The sequence below is a fragment of the Ambystoma mexicanum genome, chromosome 14, assembly GCF_040938575.1.
Source record: "Ambystoma mexicanum isolate Mex_15411 chromosome 14, UKY_AmexF1_1, whole genome shotgun sequence".
NCBI lineage: Eukaryota > Metazoa > Chordata > Amphibia > Caudata > Ambystomatidae > Ambystoma > Ambystoma mexicanum.
In genome coordinates this window covers 514,782,361-514,808,588 of record NC_090940.1, presented here as the reverse complement: position 1 = coordinate 514,808,588, position 26,228 = coordinate 514,782,361, and the positions used below count along the sequence as shown (strand labels likewise).

General features: G+C 49.1%; 1 protein-coding gene across 1 annotated transcript; it reads right to left on the bottom strand.

Annotated features, from left to right (window-relative positions):
* Positions 1 to 21,057: 21,057 nt before the first annotated feature.
* On the bottom strand, positions 21,058 to 21,468 carry LOC138527209 (uncharacterized). Its single transcript, XM_069638324.1, has one exon. It carries the CDS (start codon positions 21,466 to 21,468, stop codon positions 21,058 to 21,060), a length of 411 nt encoding a protein of 136 aa, XP_069494425.1.
* Between the last annotated feature and the right edge of the window lie 4,760 nt (positions 21,469 to 26,228).

Sequence of the window (26,228 nt, the reverse complement as noted above, 5' to 3'; positions counted from 1 at the left end):
TTTACAGGTGGCCGGCGATATTTACGTTTGTTCACAAAATCCATCACCATCTGATCATTTTGCCTGAGATCTAGAGAGTAGGTTTGCATAACAGCCCGCAGTGCCTGTTTCTCAGACATTTTAGATACAAAGTAGCAAGCATGCTGCCCACATGTCACGGCTTCAGAATGCTGCACCTGGGCTCTATTATAATGTACTATGGGTGCTATATGTTTAACATAGTCCAATAGATCGACGTCATATATAGGGTGGCTTGGGAAACACCCCAGACTATCAAAAACAGTTATTGCAACAGTGTCTATAAACATAGCTATCCAATGTGTTCCTTCTTGATGCTGGGGATCGGTGTTCACAACAAAGCTGATGGGCAGTTCCCCCGGTATACCCTGTGGAATGTTATCACACGAATACATGCCTCGAAATGTTTTCACAGCATGTTTGTCTTTTCGCAGGAAACGCATGATCTGGTAGGTATCCATTACATATCGTACAGCACCTGTCGCTGGTTGTTGAGTTCTATGACAGAGTCAAATAGGGCCATAATAATGAGATTCACAGTACTTGGTAAATTTGCAGCAAACCGGACCTCAAGTCGTAAATTACCATTCCTAATCAGATTATAATGTCCTGATGATGCATTATCGGGTCTCAAATCAAAAGCCATCATAGTCGTCACGTGGTATCACAAATCCTTTATCCAGCATGTGCTTGCCGCTGATGGAGACTAGTCCCAGATACTCCCTAATTGTATTTTTCTGTTGAAAACCAGGGCTGTTGGCTTTGGCGGGGATGACGACCCCATCCTTAAAAAGGGCGGCATAGTTAATGTTGTAATGTTTAAAATTAAAAGGATTGCTTGCGTAATCCCCTGAAAAAGCGGTGTTATCCACAAAGCCAATAAGATTATTTTAGGTAGCTGTCCCAAGAATAAGTTATCTTGACTGGCGACACGGCTGCCCGCTGGTACACTGAAGATTTTCAAGGAGGTCCTCTCCACAGGGTATTTCAAGTTAGATACTTGTAGAACATCAGCATGTGCGAGTCTGACCGTCAGTGACACGTTGACCCTTTTAATGAATAAACTCGCTGATGCTATTACCAGTTTGTAGGCTTCGGCATCATCACTGTTCAAACAGAAAGCATCTTTATTTCGCGAGAGATTAATTTTCAGATCAACACCATTCACCATCAGCTTCTCCTGGAAAAACAGATCAGAGTGTAGACGCCCTAGTAAATCAAAGTTTCTGCTACCTGTCGCATACACTGATCTCTTTATAAAGCCCTTGTTGTTTCCATTTAGAGCATAATCCTCCATATGCCCCGCCGTGTCCTTATAAAAAAGCCCCGCAGTCAGCTGGGTGTCCAAAGTGTCATTGCTGTAGTTCAGAATGCTTTCAATATACGCTCTATAGGCATACATATTGTCGCTCTGTGTAATCATGCGATCACCTAGAGTGATGTCCACCTGGTTGAAAAGGGTGGCCACCGGATAGGCAATCGTGGCCACCTTCGCCGCTGCACCGATAGCCGTCCCATCCTCTTTTGTTATTCTACAGGTTAGGTAGAGCAAGGTGTCATTCAAATCCAGGTACGTCTCTGTTGAGCCGGATATGTAAAACTCGATGGGGGCTAATGGTGATAGTGCCGCTAGGTGCGCAACTTCCATGAAAAAACTGTTTTCGATGCTTGTCTGTGTCGGGGGCACGACAAACAGATCTAGTTCCGATTTCACACATTCCCCCGAGGCACAGTGGATAAAGGCCATCTTTTAGAAAATATTGATGCCGGGTCTATTTTTATTTCGCTTGACCCATCTGTTCTTTGACATGCGTTTTCTCTTCTGAGCGGCTTTGGTTGTTGTTCTTCGTTTTTTATGCAGCTTCGGAGGCCCCCGCCGGCGCGAAGCTCGCCTTTTTCTTTTTGCAGGGCTTTTACCCACGTAAACCAGACCAGAGCCCTCTTGTGCTGGTTGGTTGAAACGATTTGCGATGGAGGTTGTTGCAGTAGACACCACATCCTTAGCAATGTTTGTAGCAGCTGTTTTCATATGCGGCTTGGGTATTTCAAACCCTTTGCGCAGGAAGGGCATGGCTCTCCGAAAAAGACTTCTAAAAATACTTCCTAGCCCCTCACCATACATCACAGGCGCACCTTGGAAGTAGGGCTGATTTCCATAACCGGCCTGTCTGCGGTAATAATCCCTATAAGCGTGCGGCTCCCCGTAATTCTTCATGATTACCATGTTCTAATTGTCTCTCTCGCGTCTAGGGCGCAGGTGTAGTTTCACCAGGACCTTCCCGTATTTAAATGAGACCAGATCTCCCTGATCGTACCTTATCTGGATGTTGATGGTATCAAAATGACACTTAGAAACAGTAATATAATCAGGCTTCATGTATTGTATATTAACAATGCCGTTATTTTCGCCCTTGACTTGTGCGGTCCGCATCAGGGGGGCGTATGATTCACCAACCCTTTGGTATTCTACTATATCGCTGTAGATCATGAGGCTGTAAAATCCACCATCAATATCTGCACGTGTTTTGTCCGTATTTTTAGTATTATTTTTTTTATGCTGAACGTTCCCCAACACCATCGAAAGTTTCCCGCTACATATAAACTCCACGGTAAGATCGGGTGATCTTACAAATACTTTACGGCGTGAGTTATTTAGAAACAGGTGTATATCTGCATAGCGCTCGAGACTAGCGATTGATTTGTTGATAGTATCTAGCAGCGCCTGTATTGTAGGGTAGAAGCCGTGAGGAAAACCCACATTTATCAATTCAGCAGGTTCTCCACGTCTGATGGTATACCAGGAATCTCTTTTGTCCAGGGTGTCCCAGGTATGGGGGTACTGAATCTCCATCAACCCCGCTTCCCACGGACCTTGTAAATTAACAGGTTTAGCCAGCTTAACAGAATAATCCGATATTTCGTTTTTGGGGAATATATCTAAAGAGGCGTTACTGGGCAAAGTGATATAAAAGCCGGTGTTTTCCATCTTCTTCTTCTTCTCAGGGATCGTCTCTGCTTTTTAGATCCTCTAGAGAGGCCGCGTTGACCCAACTGTTGAATTTCTTATGCCATCCGTGCCATTTTACCAGGTGCTGTTTCTTAGACCCCTTACCTTTACTCTGAATAATTTTCTCAACCCTATAAAGACGCTGGGGATCGTCGATCACCTTTTGTAACTCCTCTGTGTAGAAATTACAGCTTACAACTTCACCAGCATAATCATTCAGCTGATATATGTATACCCCCTCTTTCACAGATGCTTTTGCCACTATGAAAATGTCATCAGTAAAGGACTGTTGGTAGCCTTTTGTAAAGACACCTTTTAACTTGGATACTCGGACGTGGTCCCCTACGCGGAAGGATGCTTTCTTGATCTTCTCCGATAGCTCTTCTCCGATAGCCGTCCAGCATACAGGTTTCGCCACGCTGATAATGAGTTTTCAGAGGTTACAGCCCGGGGAGGCATTTTAATAGACCGGTGGTAGCTGTCATTATACACATCGATAAAAGTCTGTAATATATCCACATAACGTTGTGTGTTATAGGCTGTGAAATATCTCCATAGTTTAGATTTTAGGGTTCTATTAAAACGTTCAAAAACCGCCGCTTTAACTTCCGTGTGGGTTATAAAATGATGCACGCCATGGTGCTTTAGAAGGTTTTGCAGGGGCCCATTCAGAAATTCCTTACCGGCATCAGTTTGTAATTTTACAGGTACGCGACCCTTGCTGAAGATATGTTTGAAGGCCGCCGCCACTCTTGAACCAGTCTAATCCCGCAAGGCCTCTGCAAATGCATATTTTGATAAAACATCTATCACCGTCAGAATGTACCGCGCACCATCGTTCTGCTTTTCAAGGTTAGAAACATCCGCCAGGTCCGCCTGCCACTGCGTACCTTCTGACGCGACAATGGTCATTCTTCTTTTAAAACGTTTTCTAGCATTTTTAAGAAGGGTATACGTCTCCTAGCCGGATAGCCATGTCTTAATAGCTCCACGCGTGATGGGGTGTTTATCACGCTGTAATTTTCGATAAAGCGCATCAACACCCCCATAACTCCCAACACCAGATTTATCATAATAGCATTCATGCAATCTTGAACGTGTGTTGTTAGCAATTGATGCACTACAAATAAATAAGCAGACGCAGGGTTGGTGTATGACGTTTTATTTAATTTTTCTTTATACTGTTTGGTATACATGTACGGGGTGTCGAACAGTCACCACCCCTGATATTTTATTGGACGCATCATATAACAGGCTATACACATCAACGTGGCTACCCCGCTTGTAACTCTGTAGACACCTGACACTTGTAGCATTTAATAGTTTGGATAGTTCAGAGGCCTGTAAAACAAGACCTTTAAGGCGTAGGAATCTTGCATACATTTCAGCCACGTGGTGCTTCAAAACGGTTCTAGGGCCCATGTATAAAGAACCCCAGTTGTATCGTAATACAGAACCGTATTCATCACACGCCGACATCTTGATGGTGCTACAAATTACACTTTGACACATCCGTGCATCTTGAAATCTCGGTACATCAAAACGCCACAGCCGGGGTGGGCTGTTTACCGCTATTCTCGCCTTCCGCATAGCGTATAAAAGTTTTTCCCCACACAGCCGTACAGGCATCAGATAGTGCTCCACACGTCCGGTTTTTCCTCCAGAAACGTTACCCTAGAAACAACGGTACACATATAAGGAGCAGTATTATTGTGTTTTCATCTTTTTAAAAAACAAGCTTTGGCGGAACCGGACACCTCTGCAGGTTACTGCTCAGCCTGTACAGGTTAGAAAAGTCTCTCTGCATTAAACGGGTTATATGGTTTCTAAAAATCACGGGGCCTCCCAGGCGTGAAGATTTCATTTTTTTCTCAGGCTTGCGACACGTTTGAATTTCCAAGATTGTTTTTGTTAGCAGGCCCCCCACACTCGCATGTACACGCATAACCATGGTTTTATAAACCCTTTTAAGCATCTGATAAACGTTATATGACTTCAACATCTGACATATCGCCCGTATTGCTACAGATTGATAATTCAGGAGTAAACAATCATGAGCATCCTGTTGCGGGTATCCGTATTTATGCCGTTCACACCAACGGTAATAGTCCCGCTTCAAACACGTTTTCACAACCGCTGCCGCAAACGCTTGAGCCGTTACAGTCTCCAAAAGGGTTATATTATCATCTTCTTCCTCATCAGAACTTTCAAAACGTTTCAAAGTATCGCATTTCTTACACTTATCACCGACTGGGAATGCTGAACTTTCGATCCTTTTTGAACAGCACACGCAATAATAATTGACGGCGTTAAACGAGTTGTTCAGGCCCACAGTTCCGTTATGGTTATCTGGCGTTTTCTGCAATTCAAAAAAGAAAGAAGTTTAGCTCTTGAGCATGTGCTTTCACAGGTTTTTTCACACACACAAACACCCACATCGTCATACTTCATTACTTACCATAGCAAACGTTTCAGAACCAACATTTTCCAGCATAGAGGAGCTAGTAACGTCCATAAACAGCTTGTCTTCATCGGATGCTGTGTCTAACGTCGATGTTATTGCGGCCTCTGGAAACAGTTGCTCTAAAACATTCAGATCTTCATACGGGGTCTCCTTCAGAGCCTTAACAGCCTCATCCATATCCACATAGTCTGCATCAGTGTAGGCGTCATCTACACCGGAGTCGATGACACCCGGCTGTTTCCCACCCGCAAGATTCAACATATCAAAATGCTCACATAATGTACCCATAGCCGCAGCGCCATCAGGGTCCCCATCGATGGATAGCGCCGGTGCCGGCGGACTTTCAGGGCTGTAATATTTTTGAAGGGTTTTCAAATCCTCAGCAGCTGTATTGTCCTTAGAGTAGTAGCTGTAGCGCTTCATAATTCCTGGTATTGAGGTCTTTTGAGTTTTTTTTTTTTTTTACCAGGGCTTCAGGAACGGCTTGTACATCCCCCAATACGTATCTGTATATATAGACCCTGCATGCCACGCCCCACCCTTCAAAACCCCGCTCCACACTTCCGGTTCTTTGGGGGGACATCCAGAGGAAGTTCCCTTGGGGCCCCAACCCTTGGGGGGACCTTCCCGATAGCCCCCATGATGTCACATCCGGTGGGACACCCCCGCTAAGGACCCAGGGTCTGTTAAACACACCTACAGCACTTCCGGGACAGGATTTTGCCCAGGCAGAACTTCCGGGGGAAACACGAGGGGGCCACGCCCCGGATATGACGTCATAGGGACCGGATATCCCACCCTAAAGGGGCGTGGAAAGCTGTCAAGGCTCGTTTGATGAGGAAAGGTATCATTGTACACTACTCAGACTCACCGGTGTTGCTTGGCGTGTCTGACGTGTGGTGTGGGGCTGAAGCACTTGTAGCGTCTCTGGGAAGGGTTCTCTGTCCTGCCGGTCCTCCTGCGGCTTCATGGACTGCTTCTCTCTCGACCACCGGTCTAGACGATGCACCTCACTGCCTCCATAACCCCGCCAGCTCCTTCTCTACTGCGGTTCTTTCAACGGTGCTTCCCCTCATCTCACCCGGCCCCTCCAGCTGCTTCTCCGGTTCAGAGGGAAGCACCAGCTTTCCTCTGCAGAGATTTCTTGCGCCAGCCTACTTTCCACCTGGCTTTCTTCTGTGCTTGCTCTGCATTCCTCTCCAGCTTTTCTGGACTTGTCAGGGTCTCGCTTCCACACGACTGCTCTCTACTTCACATCCCACCTCTGCTTCCAGCACTTGCCTTTAAATATCCTGCCAGCTGGATTAGGCAATTAACAACTAGACTGCACAGAATTAGTCTGTAGTCGGTTGTCAGTCTTTGTTGCATCTTACTTGTTCCAGTACCAACATGGTGTGTGTGTGTGTGTGATTTATGGCTCTGGTGTGTCTCTTCCTTGCCCCAGTACCAAAGTGATGATCACTGAGAGATAAGCCATGCAAAGATAGGGAAGGGACTTTTAATAACCTAAAAAGTCCTGGGGGACATTGGATTCATCAGAAAAGGGAAAGGGGGGATAGTGAGTCTCACCCAAGTGTGCCTCATCCCCACTCTCCAAGTCTCCTCCACCCAGGTGATACTCCCTCTCATAACCACCCACAGGGTCCGATAGCAACATCCTTTCCTTGGCCACATGGAAGGAGGATATGTTGGGGAAAAAAGAGAGGATGCTCTCAGATTCCTAACAACTATTACTTGGCAAACCTCTGAAGTATTAAGCCTAGCATCGGAGAAAATCAGGTGGAAGTTGCAAAATGCCTCAAAGTGGTCCTGACAAAATCATCTGATGTTACTAAGGTGATAAAGTAAGAATTGGGTTAAGCTGTTGCTATTGAAAAAGTTGTATTTCTTTTGAACCTATCAGTTGTCGCAAATCATCCTGACCAAGAAATGTATTGATGCTATTTGATGAACTGAGAAACTGTCCTTTGATTGAAGGATAAACTGTATAATTGTTCAAGTAAGAGGAAGAGTTTTCTATTTCTTTGTTGAACCAATGTAGTATTGGAATTTTCCAGTGAAGAGTCGAAATTGCAATGAACTGCGTTGGAACTTTGTGCAAAGCAGGATTTCCTTATTTATTTTTCTTGAACTGTGAAGCACAATTTAATTTAACTCGGGGGAAGGGGAATTCACCCAGGTTATAAAGAGAGACTGTGATTACAATACGAACTTAATCATTATTGATTTGAACTGCCATTTATTTAAATGTTTATTAATTTAGGTTTGAGGGGCAGATATCCTTTGCTAGAGTGCTTCATTTAGTTTATTTTAGGCAGGGAATTCCTCATTAGGGTAGGGATAGTGAGGCGTTCATCCAACCTTTGAATAAAATAAAATGGCATTTGTTGAAAAACCTTCACAAAGATGTCTGCCTCACATTTCTGACCCCTCACAATTTGGTCTGCCTGATTATGATAACCCATTTGTGTTGTATTGCAATGAACGACAGTGCTTCACGAAAGGGGTGTTAATACAGGTGCATAGTGAGAATTACCAACCCTAGATCCGGTAAAAGCAGGTCTTCTAGCCTGCCTGAGGGCTGTTGCTGATGCAGCTCTGTTGCTTGAAAAGACTGACACATTAGTACAGGGTCCCCAATCACAGTTTCAGTGCTCCACTCAGTAACAGCCCTGTTGCTTAAAGACAAGACACAACATGTGTTGAAGGACGAGAAACTGCTAATTTCTGCTGCAATTGTAACGCTGAATCGCTGCTTTGTGTTGAACCCTGCTTCCCTGTTGCCCACCCTGCAGGTCGGGGAACCAGACGACTGCCTTGTGGTGGCAGTGATGATGATAGATGTCCCACTGCAGAACTCTGCGCTGATCCTCTTCATGGACTGCTCATGTGTACATGATTATGGGACAGGTGAACTTGTGTCTGGTTATTCTGTGTGGACCCCCTTGACGTCCTTGAGGCATACCAATAGCCAATGGCCGAATCTTCCCAGGTCGCAGAACTCGTTGCACTCACTTGTGCGTGTGTCCTCGCTTGCAGTGTATAAGGCACTATTTACACCGACTCCAGATATGCTCACGGTGCAGTGCATGATTTTGGGATGATATGGAGGCAGCGAGGGTACCTCACATCTACTGGTTCCCCTATTTTGAATGAAAAATATGTGTCAGTCCTATTAAATGTGCTTCTGCTCCCTTCTGCCCCAGCCGTTGTTAAGTGCAAAGAACATGACCCTTCCCAGCCTTTCATTGCCCAAGAAAATGCTCTAGAGGATGCAGCTTACTTGGCGGCCTTAAACAGGCAGCTGGCTCCTAATGATACTCTTGTTGTGTTGCAATCCAGCAGTCATTGATTGCCTCCCTTCCCAGCCTGGTCATCCTCCAAGATCAAGCTCTATTGATATTGATATTGATATTTTATTTCTATCGCACTCGTACACAAGTGTTTCAGAGCGCTAGAAGTTGAAAAGGTGACCTGGGCTCAGCGATCCTGTAAGTTAAACACAGAGGGCCTCATTACGACCCTGGCGTTAAGGGTTTACGGGCGCCGTAAAAGGTGTCGATGCCATTAAACCCTTAACGCCTGATTACGAGGTCCCTTTGCGGGACCCGACCTTAACGCCTGCTTTTAGCAGGCGTTAAAGTAGGGTGCCGCAAAGGGACCTTGGTGCTAAGTACGGTGCCGCAATTTGCGGCACCGTCGTACTTAGCGCCTTCCCCATTCCCATTGAGCCCTATGGGGCAAAAATGGGAATGGGGAAGGGCCCATGGTGAATGGGGAATTACCGCCCCGCCAACCTTGGAATGGGGCGGTAATTCCGCCATTCACCATGGCGGACCCCGCCATGGACCATGGTGCTAATAGCAGCATGGTTTAGCGCCGGGGTTGTAATGAGGCCCAGACTCTCTTTGGCGTCCCCTGAAGGACACCTAGTGGCACCAAAGGTACTCCTTACCTACTTGACCCGAGAGGCCCACAGCATTGTCCACTGAAGCAAAACTGCCAGATACGCCCCATAGACAGGGATTGGGTAACCCTGTTTTCGCTTCAGTAGCGCAAGATTATTGTGAAAGATGTGCCACATGTTTGACTCATAGTGTGGGTGAGCAGTTAAGACAAAGCTGTCTGCACGGCCAGTACCGGAGGGTCCTTTCTTAAATGTGCAGACAGGTTTCATGCATTTCCCAAAGTGTATGATGTACACCTACTTCCTGGTGATTGTAGATCTGTTTCCTCGGTGGGTGGAAGCCTTCCCATGCAGCAGGGCAGATGTAGTCACAGTTGCAAAGAAACTGCTCGCTGAAATCATACCATGATTTGGTTTGCCCCTTGTTATAGATAGCATTGAGGTACCAATTTTACTGGTTTAATCATTAAGGAAGTGTGTGAAGTGCTATGTATTTCCCAACAGTTTCACTGTGCTTACTACCCCCAGTAGAGCAGTTTTGAAGAACACCAAAATGGCGATCTGAAATTAGGACTGTCCAAGGTGTGTCAGAAAACAGGACTTAAGTGGTCACAAGCACTGTCCCTAGAACTGTTGGCCATGTGCAGTCATCCCCAGCACAAGCATGGCCTCTCAGCCCATGAGATCCTTACAGGGCCTCCATTGCGAGTAGGTACTGTGCCCTCCACAGCTCTGCACCTTCTGAATCTTCATGCAGAGGATAACATTGTACTAAATTATTGTCACATGTTGGTCACAACTGTCCATTCTCTTCATGCCCAGGTCAAAGCTGCCCTGTCAGAACCAGCAACCAAGACCTGTCATTATCTGAAGCCTGGTGACTGGGTTCTTGTAAAGGTTCATCAGCGGAAATCAGCACCCAGCCCAGGTGGCATGGGCCAGAGCAGATCCTGCTGATGATGCACACTGCAACCAAGTGCTTTGGGGTGCCGACGTGGGTCCATGCAGTCCACTGCCACAGGGTCCCCGCACCCGGTGAGGACTCTGCCTCCACTCTGTCCATCTTTCGTGGCCACGTCCTGACTGCTGCAACCACCAACGCCTCCACCGGTGGCCCCGCCTCCAACCTGCCAGTGCCAGCCCAACCCAGTGCTGCAGGCCTTCCTCGAACAATGCTGGAGACAGAGACTGCCACCCGGGTGACCTGACCCCAAGGTGCTGCAACAAGACCCCCATCTTCACAGCCTTTTTACCCTGGTGCACTCTCCGAGGGACCTGCTGGTCAAGCTCCTGCAGTAGGCAGTCGAAGCACCAGAAGGTACGACTCTGATCCAGGTCTTGATTTTTGCCTACCACCTCCAGCGCCTGAATCCCCTGGATCTCACAACTCACGCCTGAGGAGGAACGCCCTGCGCTCCCACTGTGAGCTCCCCCAGGATCAATAACCTTTTACAGAGCCCCGGCAAACCTGTTTACTCACCTCTAGATTTGCCCATTCATAGACGATGAATCCTCCTGATATGGTAGTGCACTGGCAAAAATTGTAAGCTGCTACCACAGAGATGCCTGTGCTAGCAGCCTTTGGATCCAGTTGTTACCACTGTTTGGCTATTCCCTTTGTCTTGATGACGACTGTGAGCAAGTTGCGCTGGTATCTTGGATATTTTAAGCTTCCACTCTGGCAGGGCATGAACAGGCACAGCCTTGAACACTGAACTGTGAGCCTTGCCAAGGCACTGATCCAGATTGAATCCTTTTGAAGATTTCCCCTTTTGCTCCATTCCAGAACTGTTCACAGAAGTGTCCAGAACGGCAGGAACTGGTGAACGGTACCGTGCTCATTGTTTCCCCACTTGAACTGGACCCCATTCCCCGGCGATGAACATGGATATCCCAGTACAGGCCTGAGTCCCCAAAGACTATGATATAGGGACTCAGGCCCTTGTCACACCAGGTCTGGTTATTTAACTACGATTGTCATTATTATTGGTTCATTATCTAATACCATATTTTTTGTGACTGCGACTTTTAGCAAAACAGTGTTCCTTCTGCTCCCCCTTGGGTTCACAGTGAGAATACATACCTCCATCTCACCTGGTAGTATGCCTGCATTTTTAACATAACTGATTGTTGGGTATCTGCAGACCTACCTCATGACATATCCTCCAAGTTCCCCATAGCCCCCATTCCCTTCAACAGGGGAGATGTCTTTGTGAAGCTGGTCACCGATTCCCCATGCCCCGGCCCCTGTAGCAATTCACATTTCCAAATGGTGTTTACTGGTCCTCCAAATTTCCCCACCCCAGACCAGGTACGCAGGCAACAGACAGCTCTTCACCTTTCATCTCAGGCTGCTGGCCGTATGTACTACGTCAACAGGGGTGCACTATCCATGGGTGACAGTAAGTCTCAATATTACCTTTCAACCAACTCCAGTGCAGTCATTAAAAATGTCACCTTTGAATTCACACCTGATTTCCCATTCTAGCAATCCAGTTCTACCAACTTATTCCGGGACCCCTTTCATCTAAGGGGATAAAGCTCAGCCCTGGTTGCCCATCAATTGTTGTTACATGGCATATGTCCTACCTGCCATTCGCCACACCTGCTTCTTCCCTGCACTGCCCCACCTGAAAAGAAGCACAGCCTGAGAAGAGTTTATAGCTGCAATGGGTTACCTCATACCACCCCTTGGCGTAAAGTAAACAGGAACCACCTAACCCGACTGTGATGCCTGATTGAAGATACTGCAAATGCCACTGCATCCTCCCTAACCCTTCTTTCCCGGGAACAGAAAGCCTTCTGGACCATGGTCCTCCTGAACCATATGGCACTGGATACCCTTTCAGCCTCACAAGGAACGGTCTGAGCAATTGTGAGGAGTGAATGCTGTACTTTTCTACCTATTTATGCCAGCAACATCTCCGACGTTGTCTCTCACATCTGCAACACTGTACGTCAGCTGCACATCAGCCCTGAGTCTACATGGACCTTCAGATCCTGAGTATTGAGTATCCTAAGGCTTCTGGGTGCATCCATTGCCCAAATCCTACTCATCGTTCTAGTACAAATCCTGAGCCTGTCCTGTCTAGTGACAGGTTGCAAAAGCGTGTATTATCGTGCATGTGCCCAGTGCTCAGAAGTTCACCAGACAACTCCGGTGTTAAACTGTGATACTACTGAAGAAGTGTGACAATTGTCCAGCATGTGATATCTGTTCCCCCAAGGATGTAATGGATGAGACTAGAGTGAAGGTCTCATAGGAGGGAATTTTGGGGGGAAACTTAGAATGTGAAAATGTTAATAACCTATTAACACCGCACATTGCTATAGTAATTCTCAGCCAATGCTAACTGCCATGCTTAACAAGTGCCTTATTGCCATTCCTGTGTGAGCCCTATTTTCTAATTCACATGTCCCAACCTTGAAAGCTTTACAGCCTAGTACCTAGCAGAGCTCGCTTCCACATGTCTCGCCTCTGACGTGTTTCCCTTTTGGCATATGGAACCGTGTTTTAGACTGCTGGTTTTCTAGGTAAGGTGGCTTTAGCAGATGGAAGTTGTCATATAGTAAGCGGGCTTGTCTGCCCTAAGCCATGTGTGAACTGTAGAAATAGCTTGCACAGCAGTACTCTAAATGTATCATTGTTTGTCTTCCATCCTGATAATGTTTTCCTGAGCGTGAGAACGCAGCCTGTGCTGAGAATTGTATGCTGAGACACTTATTGGGTCGCATTCTAAGTTTGCCAGTTCGGAATCAACGGTGCTGGCAAGCTTACCGGCACTGTGTTTCCGGACCGGCAAACTAAGGGTTTGCCTGCTGAAGCTGCTGTGCCCGACAGGTCTGACCCTGCCGTGCACAACAGTCACAGCAGGCAAAGCCGCCACGGAAGCATCAGCACTGTTAAAACGGTGCCGGTGCTTCCATGTCCCCATTCCCATAGAGGGAATGGGGATTAACGAAATTGCCGGCGCCTGACTTCCCAGCCGTCGGACATGGAATCGCACGGCGGAACTGGGAAGTCAGGTGCCGGTAATTATTTACGGGTCTGGCAGCAACCCGCCGGTAGCACCGGCACGGTTACCACCAGACCCGCAATGAGCCCCACTATCCTTGCACCTGATACATTGTTTCTTACCAGTGTCATGCTATGACTGAAACCTCTCTCTCCATTGAAAGGCATGGGTGCCCTGGTGTATAAATCACAGTGACTGGAGGAAAGGGGAGGTTGCTGGGTCGAGTCTTGTTTGTCGTTGGGTTGCTGCTTGTTCTGTATATGCTGCTTTGTTGATTGCTATTAAATGTAGTTCACCAATCCACTGGATGAGTCTGTGGTAATGTGTCCATGAAAACATCATGCTGCCCGACACCCTCTCTCTGTTTAGGTGATTTCATTTCTGTGGAAGCCCTCATGCTGGTTCAACTGCTTGAACCTAGGTGTGAAGCAGCATTATGAGGAGGACAGAGTTTATTCTGATGGCTCCATGAAGGAACAACTGCAGCTGATTGATGGGTTGTAAAGTCTCTGGAGCGCAAACTCTCTCTCCAGGCAGGCTCGGACTGGCTAAAGGGCAGTAGGCCCATGGCGGAACCAAAAACATAAAATACTGGTGTGGATGACTTTTTCAGGTCAAAGTGAACCTTTTATTTTGGTAAAAGTGGGCCAGTTTGATTCACTCTGCAGCTAGTAGTTTTGACAAGTGTTGCTGAATAAATAGTATTTAAAATACACAATTTGCATCACACTTTATCAAAAAACTCCCCCTTAGTTACTATTCAAACAGTGTCACAAAAGTAATTTTCAACTGTGGGCCACTTTTTCATTGGGGCCTGAGACAATTTTATGGCCCAGTCCGACCCTGTCTCCAGGACAGTAGGGGGTATCAGGGTAGGCTGCGGTGGTACGCCTGTCCCCTTCCTTCAGGATGACATTGAAAGGATAAGGAGCGATCGTGCGCTGGCGATTGAAAGGATAAGGAGCGATCGTGCGCTGGCGCACCTTTCTACCATGCACCCGCAGGAAGCCAGGAGCTGTCTTGATGTCCATGAGCCTGGCTATGTTGCCAAGGTTTTAGACAGTTGTGGAGTTGGAGACACCACCAACCGGGCTTGTCTCAGGCGTGAGTAGCGCCCCACTCACAGGATCGCCATAAGACGTTAGCGAAGGAGGCCAGCGATGGTAGGCATGGATCAAGACCCTTTCTGTTGAATGTGTCTCTCAAGAGCCTGCACAGTCCTCCAGAACATTTTTTGTTGGGTGAACCCACTCTCGAGCCTCTCTCAGTGCCTGGACCGCCTCTCCTGTTAAGGCCGCAGACCACATGTTCCTCTGTCCCCATTTGTCTTGCCAGTAGTCCACCGGTGCCCATACCCCCATTTCCCCCACAGCGCTGGCCTCTGCCATGATGCAGAGCCACAGTACCCCAATCTGTTCTGCGGGTGGAGGGATAGAAATTGGGAGCACATACAGCATTGATCCCTGGTGCAAGAAGGCTGGCGAGTGCAGCGGCACTCAGGCCCATGAACCCGCAGCATCACAGAGATCATGACAAAGGTGTTTCGGCGTGCAAGCTCTCTCTGTTGTACATCCTGCTTTCCCGGGCGACTTCATCAGGGCCAGATCCACTGGTATGAAGCGTGCATTTGTGCTTTAGCGGCTCTGAGGTAGGAGCTTTCCTAAAGAGCAACCATCTTGCTTGGGCTCTCAAATACCCCAAAGCTCTTATGATGAATCCCACAAAATTGAGCCCTCTGCCCAAGGGGAGCTCCCCCCCCCCCCTTTGAGAGTAGGGAGGTGAGCCAGCTAAGCTTAACTCCAACTACAGAACAAGGGCAATTGTGATCCCACTGGTGGTGACCCCCCCCTTTGAGGATAGGAGATCCCTATGAAGGGTTATACATTATCATCTCAATGTTAAAGACCACTGTATATTTGTTAGCTACATGGGAATTAACATATATGGGAACTGCAAACAAAAGGAACAGTTATTCACCAATCTCAGGGTCAGCTGGGTTCTTTGCATCTTCAAACTTGCCAGGGGGATTGCCAGAACGAAAGATACTGTCAAGCCCAGTGGTCTCTGGAATCACCATGTGGGAGGAGAGGAACAGGGAACATGTGTTCTGAATGTCCTTTACTCTTTTCCTGTGAAACGCCAAACTTTCTCGGGCTTCTGCATGTCTTGTGTGTGTGCCTCCAGGATGTGGGTTGGGTGTCTGTCCCCAATTCACATCCTGGGTGCCAGAGAGTCTGGAGTGCCATGAATGACAGGGACGACCGTGGTCTGTGATTGGTTCACGTATTAAGTGCGTGTTTGTGAGCAGATCTCCCATTGGGTCCTCTTCGTTTAGGCGCGAAGGGTACTTTGGATAAGCGGAAGCCAAAAACACCCATACCATGTTGATCTCTGGAGTTCTCACTGAACGAAGGATAGGATCCAAGTATCCTGAAACTAAGAAGCTGAGTCGGGGAACCGCTGGTGAACCACTGAAAGGTTTGGCACCCTGAGCCTGCTGTCGTCCCGTGGGACCCCTCTGTATCTGGTCGTCCAAGAAGGTCTTGTGAAGACGCTTTGACCCATTAGAATAGTGGGACCAACTATTCTCGGACCTTCAACAAACCCTGCAAGTAAGCCTTCTCGGAAGTGTCCCTGGGCCACCCGGTGGGCTGACCATCTTACGCAGGACCTTTGCTCTGTCTCCACAATCGTTTCGAGGAGGCCGTCGGAACTTGGTATACTGCTAGCCCTTTGGCCGCAGCACCCTCACCGAATTTCGTATACTTGCTATTCCCAGGTCTGAAGTGAGATGAGTGCACCAGGACCAGAGCATACGCGGTTACCATGTTGCCCTGCCGCGGCAACAACTTTTGCAGGTGTGCTGCATTTGTGACCCTCTTGCCCCTGAAGCCTGCTGCAGTGAAACTAGGGTGATTCATCCACCCGGAGCGGAGATATTGCCACTGTCCCGTTTGGGAATCTCGCTGTATCGCAGGAACTGAAAGCCGTCATATTGCCGCATTAGAACTTGTTTGATATCTGCTGATGACAACGTTCTCAGCACTGGTATTCTGTTCAAAAGTGCTAATACCCTCCATCTGTTGAGAGATTCCTGTCCACCGTAACCAAACATATAGTATAGAATAATGCTGGGGTCATCCGGATGGCAGGGCTGCCACTGCTGGACTGTGTTTAGATCACAATCGAAGACAGACCTTGGCACCATCTCCTTTCCTTCCAATGTAGAATCACTTACTTGTGTTGATCTATTGCGATTTACATTCTGCATATTGGGATGAGGGTCTTCACTCATTGCGGTACATGGTCTCTCCTTATCTGTCCAGGCAACGTTCCCTATTTCCTGTCCCCCCCACATAGTTCTCTCTTAGACGGGTTGGGGAGGTGTCCCTCTTTTCTTTCTCATTAGACTGGTTAAGAATCGGTGGTCTTGCTTCTAAGGGGGGCATGAGTAATTTCTGATGATCTTCCAGTATCTGTATCACCGTATTTCTTTCCGAAGCTTGGTTTTAAACAGAGTGAGCGCAAACGAGTGCGAGCGAGATTCACACGCCGAACAAATAGGTTAAATACCTTGCCTGAAGGAGTGAAGCTTAGGTAGTATTGAGAAATTGACAAGAATACCTGGCCTCGTCATCTGAGGACACCCCATTCTGTGTTTGTTGGAACTTCAGAATCAACAACAGCGATAAAGAATTTGGCAGCAAGGCAGGAAAGGTGGATTAATAGTGCGAAAGGATTCAACACCTTCAGCAAGAACTAGTTTTGTAACTACAAAAACAAGTGAGATGGCCCATCGTTCGGCGCACATCACTAAATAAGGTAGTGTTATGAACCTTAAATTTCGATCCAGAATACATCAGGATCGCGCACTTTGAATTTTCACAACGTCTCTAACCAAGTATAGTGAATTCCAGACTGAATTTGAAGAAGCATCTAATTGGGGAAGAATTGACTTCTTGTACAACTATTTTTGTCCTGAAGATGGCCCATACGCTAAGTAGACCAAAAGCATTTGAGATTGTGCAGTATGTGTCCATGTGGCCGAAACATATGTCGACATGAAAGGAAATAATTTCCTGATTTCTTTGTGTAACAATGAATGCTGGTTCTTCAATATGAATTGTACTATTGATTAGAACCAGGAAGATTAGATTTGTAAGCTAGGGGCAGTTATGAAAAAAAAAAACATTAGCTTTCCGCTTCAGATATATTAATTTACAAACACCAGATTACACAATTGTCTGTCCCACTAGAAACAATCTAGTTTCACAGAAAGATTGGCTTTGTTTTGTATTGAACTGTAGTCAAATTAAGTTGTTTATAGAATTTGAAATTGTATGTGATGATTTGTTTGGTTTTTTTGACTGTTGTGTCAATTTAAGATATGTGTCTTTGATGTTTTATAAAAATGCACATACTTTATCAGTTTTAATGTGTTTTTTAAGAAAGGTGAGAGACCAAATAAAATTGAATATTTGTGTAACTTTGAGAAATTTTAGATCTGTGTAATGCACTGATTAACCTATTAGTGATAATAGGATTTTGATTTACTGACTGGTAGAAACTAGGGGATAAGTAGAGACGGGTAGTCAATCTGTTTTGCCTAGTTCACCATATTTCTTACAACAAATTCCAATCATTGGTTTCCTGATTGCATATCTTCCCCTTCCCGGGCTAGTGCTTGCCGGTTTGGAGCTGGAATTGTGTTTGATGGTATGTTGCATAATGCCGTATTTCCCCCCAACTCTACTCTTAATTGTTCCGGCATTGCCAAGTTTTTAGCTGTGCAGTCCTCCCTACTGGGGGACTCATATAATTTCTCCACTTCTTTGTTCAGCATACTCGCGGGTCCTGGGATTTCAGTACTCTTTGTTTCTGCCATTCCTTGTTTTTTCCTCATCTTCCTTCACCAACCCTATATCACATTGTTCGACTGTTGTTTGTGGATATGGAGTACTTATGCTCTTCCCCATCTCTATTTTCTTATTGAAGACTTGGTAAACCCTCCTACCCTTCTTTGAGTTCCATTGTTCAGACAGCACTGAAGTCTGCTTTAATTCACTCCCCTTTTTTTTGTTACCTCTCTGTTTCATTTAATCTGCAATGATATTATTGGATAATACTCCACGGCCCCTGTGACAGTAAACCTCCTCCTCTGTAGAGAAATCTAGCCCTGGGCTAATGTCACAGTTAATTGTATCCTCTACTATCATCTTTCTCCAGGTATTTCGTGAAGGCTTCTTCATCCTGGAGCAAATTTTAGATTTTTCCCCTTTTTTCTGTTTCAAAGGAGAGGAGGAGTGTCCTAATCCGACTCTAGGAGTAATGGACGGCAGCCAATTGATCTCCCTGATTTCCAGTACAGTGCTCTCATTTTGCAAGTTAGCACTACATTTTGTGCCGGGCTTTCGCTCATTGTTGGTGCTCTGATCAGTATATTCCTTTTTTGGTAAATAGCTTCTTTCTTTGCTATACTGACGAACGCTGCGATTAAATCTCACAGCAGCTTCGATTGTGTTTGTACTTCCTTTAAGGAAGGTTGAACATCCACTCATTCCCCCCTCCCCACCTTCCACGTCCCTCGCCGGCGGCTGCGCCAACGAGAGGGATTCTTCCCACTTCCCTGTTGGGGGTTGGTCGGGGCCCCCATGCGGTCCCGTAAGCCCCCGCACTGCACACACACACATACACGTCTTGGCAGTTCGGGCTTCCCGGTCGCTCTGACGCGGCCGGGACACCCCGTTTATTTATGCAGCATGCGGCGGCGTGCAACGTCACGCCGCTGTGTGCGTGTTACATCACGGGGCAGCGCCACACTCCTTCTTTTTCGGGAGAACACAGAAGCACTTTTAACACACACTGCAAGCCACACAAACACATAAACTGTTTTACTTAACAACACAACTTGCCCAAACCCCTTTATTGTCAACCACCGGATCCCCTTACTCAGGTTGATTAACCAACTGTCCCAAAACATAATCGCTGAGGTAAGCGGGTTTCCCTCGCCCAGCACTCTGGGGGTACCTCCCGCTCACCTCCCGCTGGAAGGACCTCCTCCGTCCTCCGATATCTCCACCAAGTCCGGTTCCAGCGGCGGTTCAGTTCTTGAATCACCCAGTTTCTTGAAGAAGCTGACATTCCGGGTGACAGCGGACCTTCCGTCGGATGCCGTTACCATGGATCCCTTTACGGCCACCACATCCAACGGCTCCGGCTCGTGGGGGAGCGACAGCTTTCCGTGGGGGTGTCGATTACGGATGAGGACTTCGTCCCCCGGTTCCAGCCGCTGGGGCCAGAGCCCTCTTCGCAGGTTTTCCTGCTCAATCCTTACCCGCCGGTCTGCCTCGACCTGTTGACTGTCAATCACCCCGGGTTCCTTCTCCCCGACCTCGGGTAGTAGGCCCCGGGGGCATCGCTTAAACAGGGCCTCTCCCGGAGCGACCCCCGTGGATGCATGACGAGTGTTGTGGTACACCCTTAGAAACTGATACAGGGCTCGCTGGAGTGACTGTCCTTGTCCCTGTGCGATCCTGAAAGTCTTGTTGAGTGTCCGCATCAGTCTCTCAGCATCTCCGTTTGCCCTGGGCCACAATGGGGATATCTTTCGTTGCTGGACCCCGCAGCTCTCCATGAGTTCCGCAAACCGCTCACTCTGGAACAGCGATCCGTTGTCTGAGCACAAGGTGTGGGGAAAACCATGAGCTGCGAACACCTTCTCCACAGCCACAACCACATGCTCGAAGGCCACCGATTCGACAAACTCCACTTCCGGATATCGTGAATATTCGTTGACGATTACCAGAAAATGGGTGCCCACAGATGTCGACCCAAAGTCCGCATGGACGACCTCCCACGGCCGCGTGCCCCGGGGCATCGCTTCAATGGCGGCCTCTCTCTGTAATGGTTCAGGAAACCAAACCTTCAGACGCAGCCTGGCCTTAGTCTTGGCGGCGCCCTGGTGTCCATGGTGAGCCAGAGCGATCACGTCCTTTACCTTGGACTGGGGGACCACGATCCGATCAGCTCGCAGCAGCAGGCTAGACGCTGAGAATGAGAGTGTTTCCTTAACCTTCCACAGCTGCTCGAGTCCGGTCTTGGCCTCCTGGGTCCGCCCCGCCAGGGATTCTAGGACAGACTTCCAGGAGCCGTGCCGCATGGAGTGCTGGAGGATCTTGAAGCACTCGTCCTCGGCAGCTGCCGCCTCCAGCTCAGAGAGAGGCATGGCGTTCGGCGTGGCTGCCTCCACCACCATTCAGACGTGATCGTCGGCCTCCTCCTCGCAGGTGTCCTACTCCTCTCCCCCACGCACTCCCGGATGTCGGGAGAGATAGTCCACTGCGTTGTTGGCCCCTGGCCGATACACCAGTGTCACTCCGTATTCGAGAAGGCCAGCATCCACCTCTCGATTCTGGCCGGTGGCTTGGAGGATGACCCTGCCAGAATGGGCAGCAGGGGCCTGTGGTCCGTCACCACTGTCACTGGACGCCCCAAGACGTAGAGCCGAAATGTCTGCAGACCCAGAGGACCGCCAGAGCCTCATGCGCAATCTGTGAGTATCTTTGTTCAGTTTCAGAGAGCGCTTTGCTGGCATAGGCCACTGGCCGGATGCTCCCGTCCCGGTCCACCTGTGTTCAGACGGCCCCTAGACCAAATGCACCGGATCGAAGAACGCCATCGTATCCTCCGCTGCCAGGGCGCTTTTTATGTCTTCAAAGGCCGCCTGCTCAAGCGGGCCCCAGTGCCAGACTGACTCCTTTTTCGTCAGAGCCCTGAGTGGTTCCGACTTTGAGGCAAGGTTCTGGATGAAACGCCCACAGTATGTCACCATGCCAAGGAAACTCCTAATGTCAGACGCCGACTCTGGAGGCTGTGCCTTCTTAATGTCCTGGACTTTCCTCGGGTCTGGTGACACACCCCCTTCTTTAAAAACAAATCCGAAGAATTCAATGGAAGGGCGCAGGAACTCACACTTGTCCCTGTGGAGGGTGAGACCTAGCGATTGCAGTCTCTCAAAGGTCTTCAGCAGCTTTCTCAGATGGTCCACCTCGGTCATCGCGAACACCAGAATATCATCGCTGATGTTTAAGACACCCTCCAGATCTGCGAGGGCACCCCGAATAATGTTCTGAAAAACCTCTGCAGCCGATGATACTCCGAAGCTGAGTCTCTTGTATCGGTAGAGCCCCCGGTGAGTGGTGAAAGTGGTGATATACCGAGACTCCGGATGGAGAACGACCTGGTGATATCCTGCTCGGAGATCTAATTTGGAAAAGAACCGAGCCCCTTGCACTTTCGCAATAATGTCATCGATGGTGGGGGTGAGATGCCGCTCCCTCCTAATGGCCTTGTTGGGGAGTCTCATATCTACACAGATGCGGACAGAGTCAGGTTGCTTGGGCTTCCTAGCCACAACAATCGGGGACACCCAGGGAGTGGGGCCCTCCACCTTTTCAATAATGTCCAAATTCACCAGGTTGTCCAGCTCCTTATCTACCTGCTCCCTGAGATGGAACGGTACCCTCCAGTGTTTCAGGGCAACGGGCTGCACAGACTCATCGATGTGTAACCGCACCGAGTCACCAGTCATCCTTCCAATGCCATTGAAGAGCGCGGCATATTTATCGAGCAAGTCATTGATGTCTTCGAGATACACAGAGTACGCGAAGCTGACAATTCCGAGGGCCTCAGCAGCAGCACAGCTTAGCAGAGTGTTGTTGCTCACAGGCGTCACGTAGAACCGGGCTTTGATCTGCGAGCCCTCATGCTCCACCTTCGCTACGAAGGCACCGTCCAGTGGTATTGGTTCCAGTCCTCCAAACGCAAATATGCGGGCCCTCGGTGTGAGCAGCTTCGGGGGGGACCCATCACATTGACCGAGGCTCCCGTGTCCACCGGGACCGGCGAATGATTGATCTCAACCACACACCTCGGCTGCCTTCTGTTCTTTCCTTTTAGGACCTCCACACTTGAGACAAAGAAAATGCTCTCTTCACCCTCCTCTGCCTCCTCCTCCTGGGCATCCTCCCCACCCTGGTCCACCTGGACCACATTCGGTGGGCGGTTCTGGCGCGGGACCCAAACTCGAGCCTGTCCTCTCGGTACCAACACGGGTAGGGCAGCCCTGCATACTCTCGAAAAATGGTCAGGCAGGTCACACCTACCACATGTCTTTCCAGATGCCGGACACTCCGTCGAGTGAGGGAGGTCGTATCCACACTTCTGGCATGATTCCCCTGCTCTCCCTGCTCTGTCCAGGGGTCCCACCCCAGATCTTCTCACACCTCTGCCACCACGCCACATAGCACACACCTCCTCAGACTTTACTGAGCGGGACCCTGCCTCCATCTTGGTTGCTCGAGCTTCCGCCACCTCATGGCAGCGGCCCAGTTCCAGGATGCGGGGCAGAGTGATACCCGGCTCTCTCAGGACCTGCCTCCTGAGTTTGCCTGAGGAGCACGCCTGAATTAGCATTGTGCGAATCATGTCCTCTGCGTCTCCCCACGCACAGCCCTGGGAGAGGCGACGCAGGCGTCCATAAAAGGTGTCCAATGTTGCATCGTCCTTTTGCTTGGCTGACAACATGACAAACCTCTCATAGTCCACGTAGGCAAGGGGCAGGAAGTGGGCCAGGAGTGCCGCCTTGGCTGCTTCATAGCTGCCATCCCCCGCAGGAAGCGACTCAAAAATGTCCTGGACCGACGGCCCAGCGGAGTACAGCATCGTAGCCACCCTGCTGTCGTCATCCGTCACCTGGGCGGCCCGGAAGTACATGTCAAGACGACCAACCCACCTCCTCCACCTAGGCCCCATGCTGGATGGCGGGCCCGATGCGTCAAATTCTGGGATGGGCTGCATGGGCTCGCGCTTGGGCCATGATAGGAGGTCCTGGCTGGGCAACTGGCTGCATGACCGTGGCCCCTGAGGCACAGGAGCTTGACCGCCTACTTGGGGTTGAGGGGGTAGCTGTGGAGCGGCCACTGGCTGTAGAACTGGGATCACTGGAGCCTGAGGAGCTTGTTGTTGACCTCCCGCTTGGCTGCCGTCCTGGAAGTGGTGCGGCTGCAGGGTGCCCACCGTCTTGCCCACCAGCGCCACTCATCGGCCTGGGCGCACAGGCACCCCCACACTAGGACCTGGGGGCCGCAACTCAGTCACCCACCACCACCACACACCTGGATACCCCTTCCACAGGCGCTGCAACAGTCCAACCTGGGGAGGGGATGGTGGAATCTTGCCTTCGGCTTTGAAGAATTAGAAAGAAGATGACTGCCCACTTGAGGATTCGCCACTGCAGTACTCCGCGCTGATGATGAAGAGGACGAAGAAGAGGCCACAGCAGCCTGATGATGAAGAGGATGAAGAAGCACAGTGCCCCTCCACTGCAGCAACACCAGTGGTGTAAAAGTTCCAAAAATTGGCTGAAGAAAAGAAGAAGAGAGAAAAAGAAAATCTGGGCTAGGCAGGCCCTGCCATTTTAGCCCTTCTCCTTGCTCTCACTCGACGTAGGAGGCCCAAATGTGAAGTAAAAATCAAAAATTGGGCATGTATATGCAGGTTAGACTGCCTGCAAGCAGTGTGTCCAAAAATTAGACCTGGATCACCTTCCCCAACCGTACCGGAGCTTGGAGAAGTTCCACGGCCCTGTTGACAAAATGGCCGCAAGCCGCGTGTGCGATCCGCAGCCACGGCGTGAAACGAAATGTCATCCGTTCCGTTTCCATGTAAAAAGAATTATGACATTCATCACCGCCGGGCCCGGGCATCCACATCCACTCGTCGCCACTGTTGGGGGTCGGTCGGGGCCCCCATGCGGTCCCGTAAGCCCCCGCACTGCACAGACACACACAAACACGTCTTGGCAGCACACGTCTTGGCAGTTCGGGCTTCCCAGTCGCTCTGACGCGGCCGGGAACGCCCCGTTTATTTATGCAGCACACGGCGTCGTGCAACGTCACGCCGCCGCGTGCGTGTTACATCACGGGGCAGCGCCACACTCCCCACCCTCCCCGCTTCTCCCTGCATTACTCCCTCCTCCATAGTATGGCCCTCTCGTGGCATCCCTAAGTCAATCAACATAGGAGAAAGATCTCTGTCGTTCAGCACCAATAGAGCTGAATCTGTGGGCGGTGGAGGGGAAAGTGGAACAGGGAGCGCTAATGCCATCCGCATTGTGTTTTTTACTGGTGTGAAGATGAGGGGCGCTGATAGTATGTCCTCATACAGCCGCGTCCCCATCGATGATTCCTTACGTGTTCTCACACCAGACTGCATTTTTAGTGGGCAGTACTTAGGTTTAGAATGGTTTCTTTCTGTGTGCATGAGAATAAATATGGGTGCTGCTTATGAATTGAAACAAGACAAACCTTGTTAAATGTTAGAGTTAGCCACCCACCAGCGCGCGAGTCTGCGAACAGGCGGCAGACACTCTCTAGGCACTCTGTGGCGCGCAGTCTGCTGGTTAAATTGGGGTGGGAGGAGTATGGGGCGTGGCTTCACAGAGTAATGACAATCTATGTATATAATGTCCACAGTATTTAAGACACGAAGCAAGTATTCATTCAGCAGCCAACATCAGTGGAGAGTCTCTCCAGGGGGACAGGCATTCTCTGGGCACTCCCGGTTTACAGTAATGAAGGCGACAATTTTGCTTAGTGTTAGAGAGAGGGGTATTTTTTATAGCATGGCAGTTGGGAAGAGAATTGTGGTTGCGGTGCACACCTAAAAGGGTTTAATTTCAATTAACAGTAATTAACTCAGACTTGAAGGGTCTTTGGGTGGAGGTATAATGGTTAACTCAGACTTGAAGGGTCTTTGGGTGGTGGTATAATGGTCAACAAATGGGCTGTAACCAAAAAACTGATGAGTGGAAGGTTTTCAATAAATCAGAGCGACTGGCACTGCTCTGGACAAACTGACACCCCACAGTTTTTTAGCCCGTCTCTGCCATTGCGAAAGGGGTTCAGCAATATGCAAATCAGTCAGGTAATGCCACCAATGGGAGCAGCCCAGCCCAAACTGCTAGGCCAGGTTCCCTCTGTACAGAAAACAAATGGTCTGGAGGGTTACCGAGAGCTGTGCCAGTGTTTATAATTTGTTCAAAACCTTCCAACCATCAACTTTTGGTTTTGTTTTAGTCACCTCGAGTGTGACGGTAATGTCCAGACGTGGGTCCTGAGACTGATGGGCCTAGAAACCCAAGCCCCTCCTCACTGATGACGCCCAACAAAGCCGAAACATGTCTGGGGATGCTTGTGGTCTCGTGCAGAATGGTCTGCCCCTTTTGGGGTGGGACCAAACCTGATTTGCATATGGTCTTTCCCCTTCGGTAATGGCTTGGCAGGCTAAAAATGATGATCTGTAGGGTTGCCCAGTGCTATGCCTGTGGTAATGATTTGTTCATAACCTTCCAGCCATCGGGCCTCATTACGAATCAGGCATTAAGGGGTTAACGGCGCCGTAAACGGCGCCGACCCTTAACGCCTGATTACAAGGTCCGTTAGCGCCATGGTGATATTAACGCCTGCTTTTTGCAGGCGTTAAAATCCATGGCGCTAAGGGACCATGGTGCTAATAACGCCACCGTAATTTACGGTGGCGTAATTAGCGCCTTCCCCACTCCCATTATGCCCTATGGGGCAAAAATGGGAATGGGGAAGGGTAAAATGGGAAATGGGTATTTACCGCCCCACTCACCTTGGTAACTTACCGCCTGGGTCGTAATGAGGCCCAGCTTTGCTTTAGTCACCCCAAGTGGGGCGGATATGCCCAAACGTGGGTCCCGAGTCTGCTGGGCCTAGAGACCCAAGCTACTCC

What these genes read in the sequence shown, in the direction of transcription:
- LOC138527209 (XM_069638324.1), bottom strand. Translation starts at nt 21,468, where the DNA reads ATGACCGAGGTGGACCATCTGAGAAAGCTGCTGAAGACCTTTGAGAGA.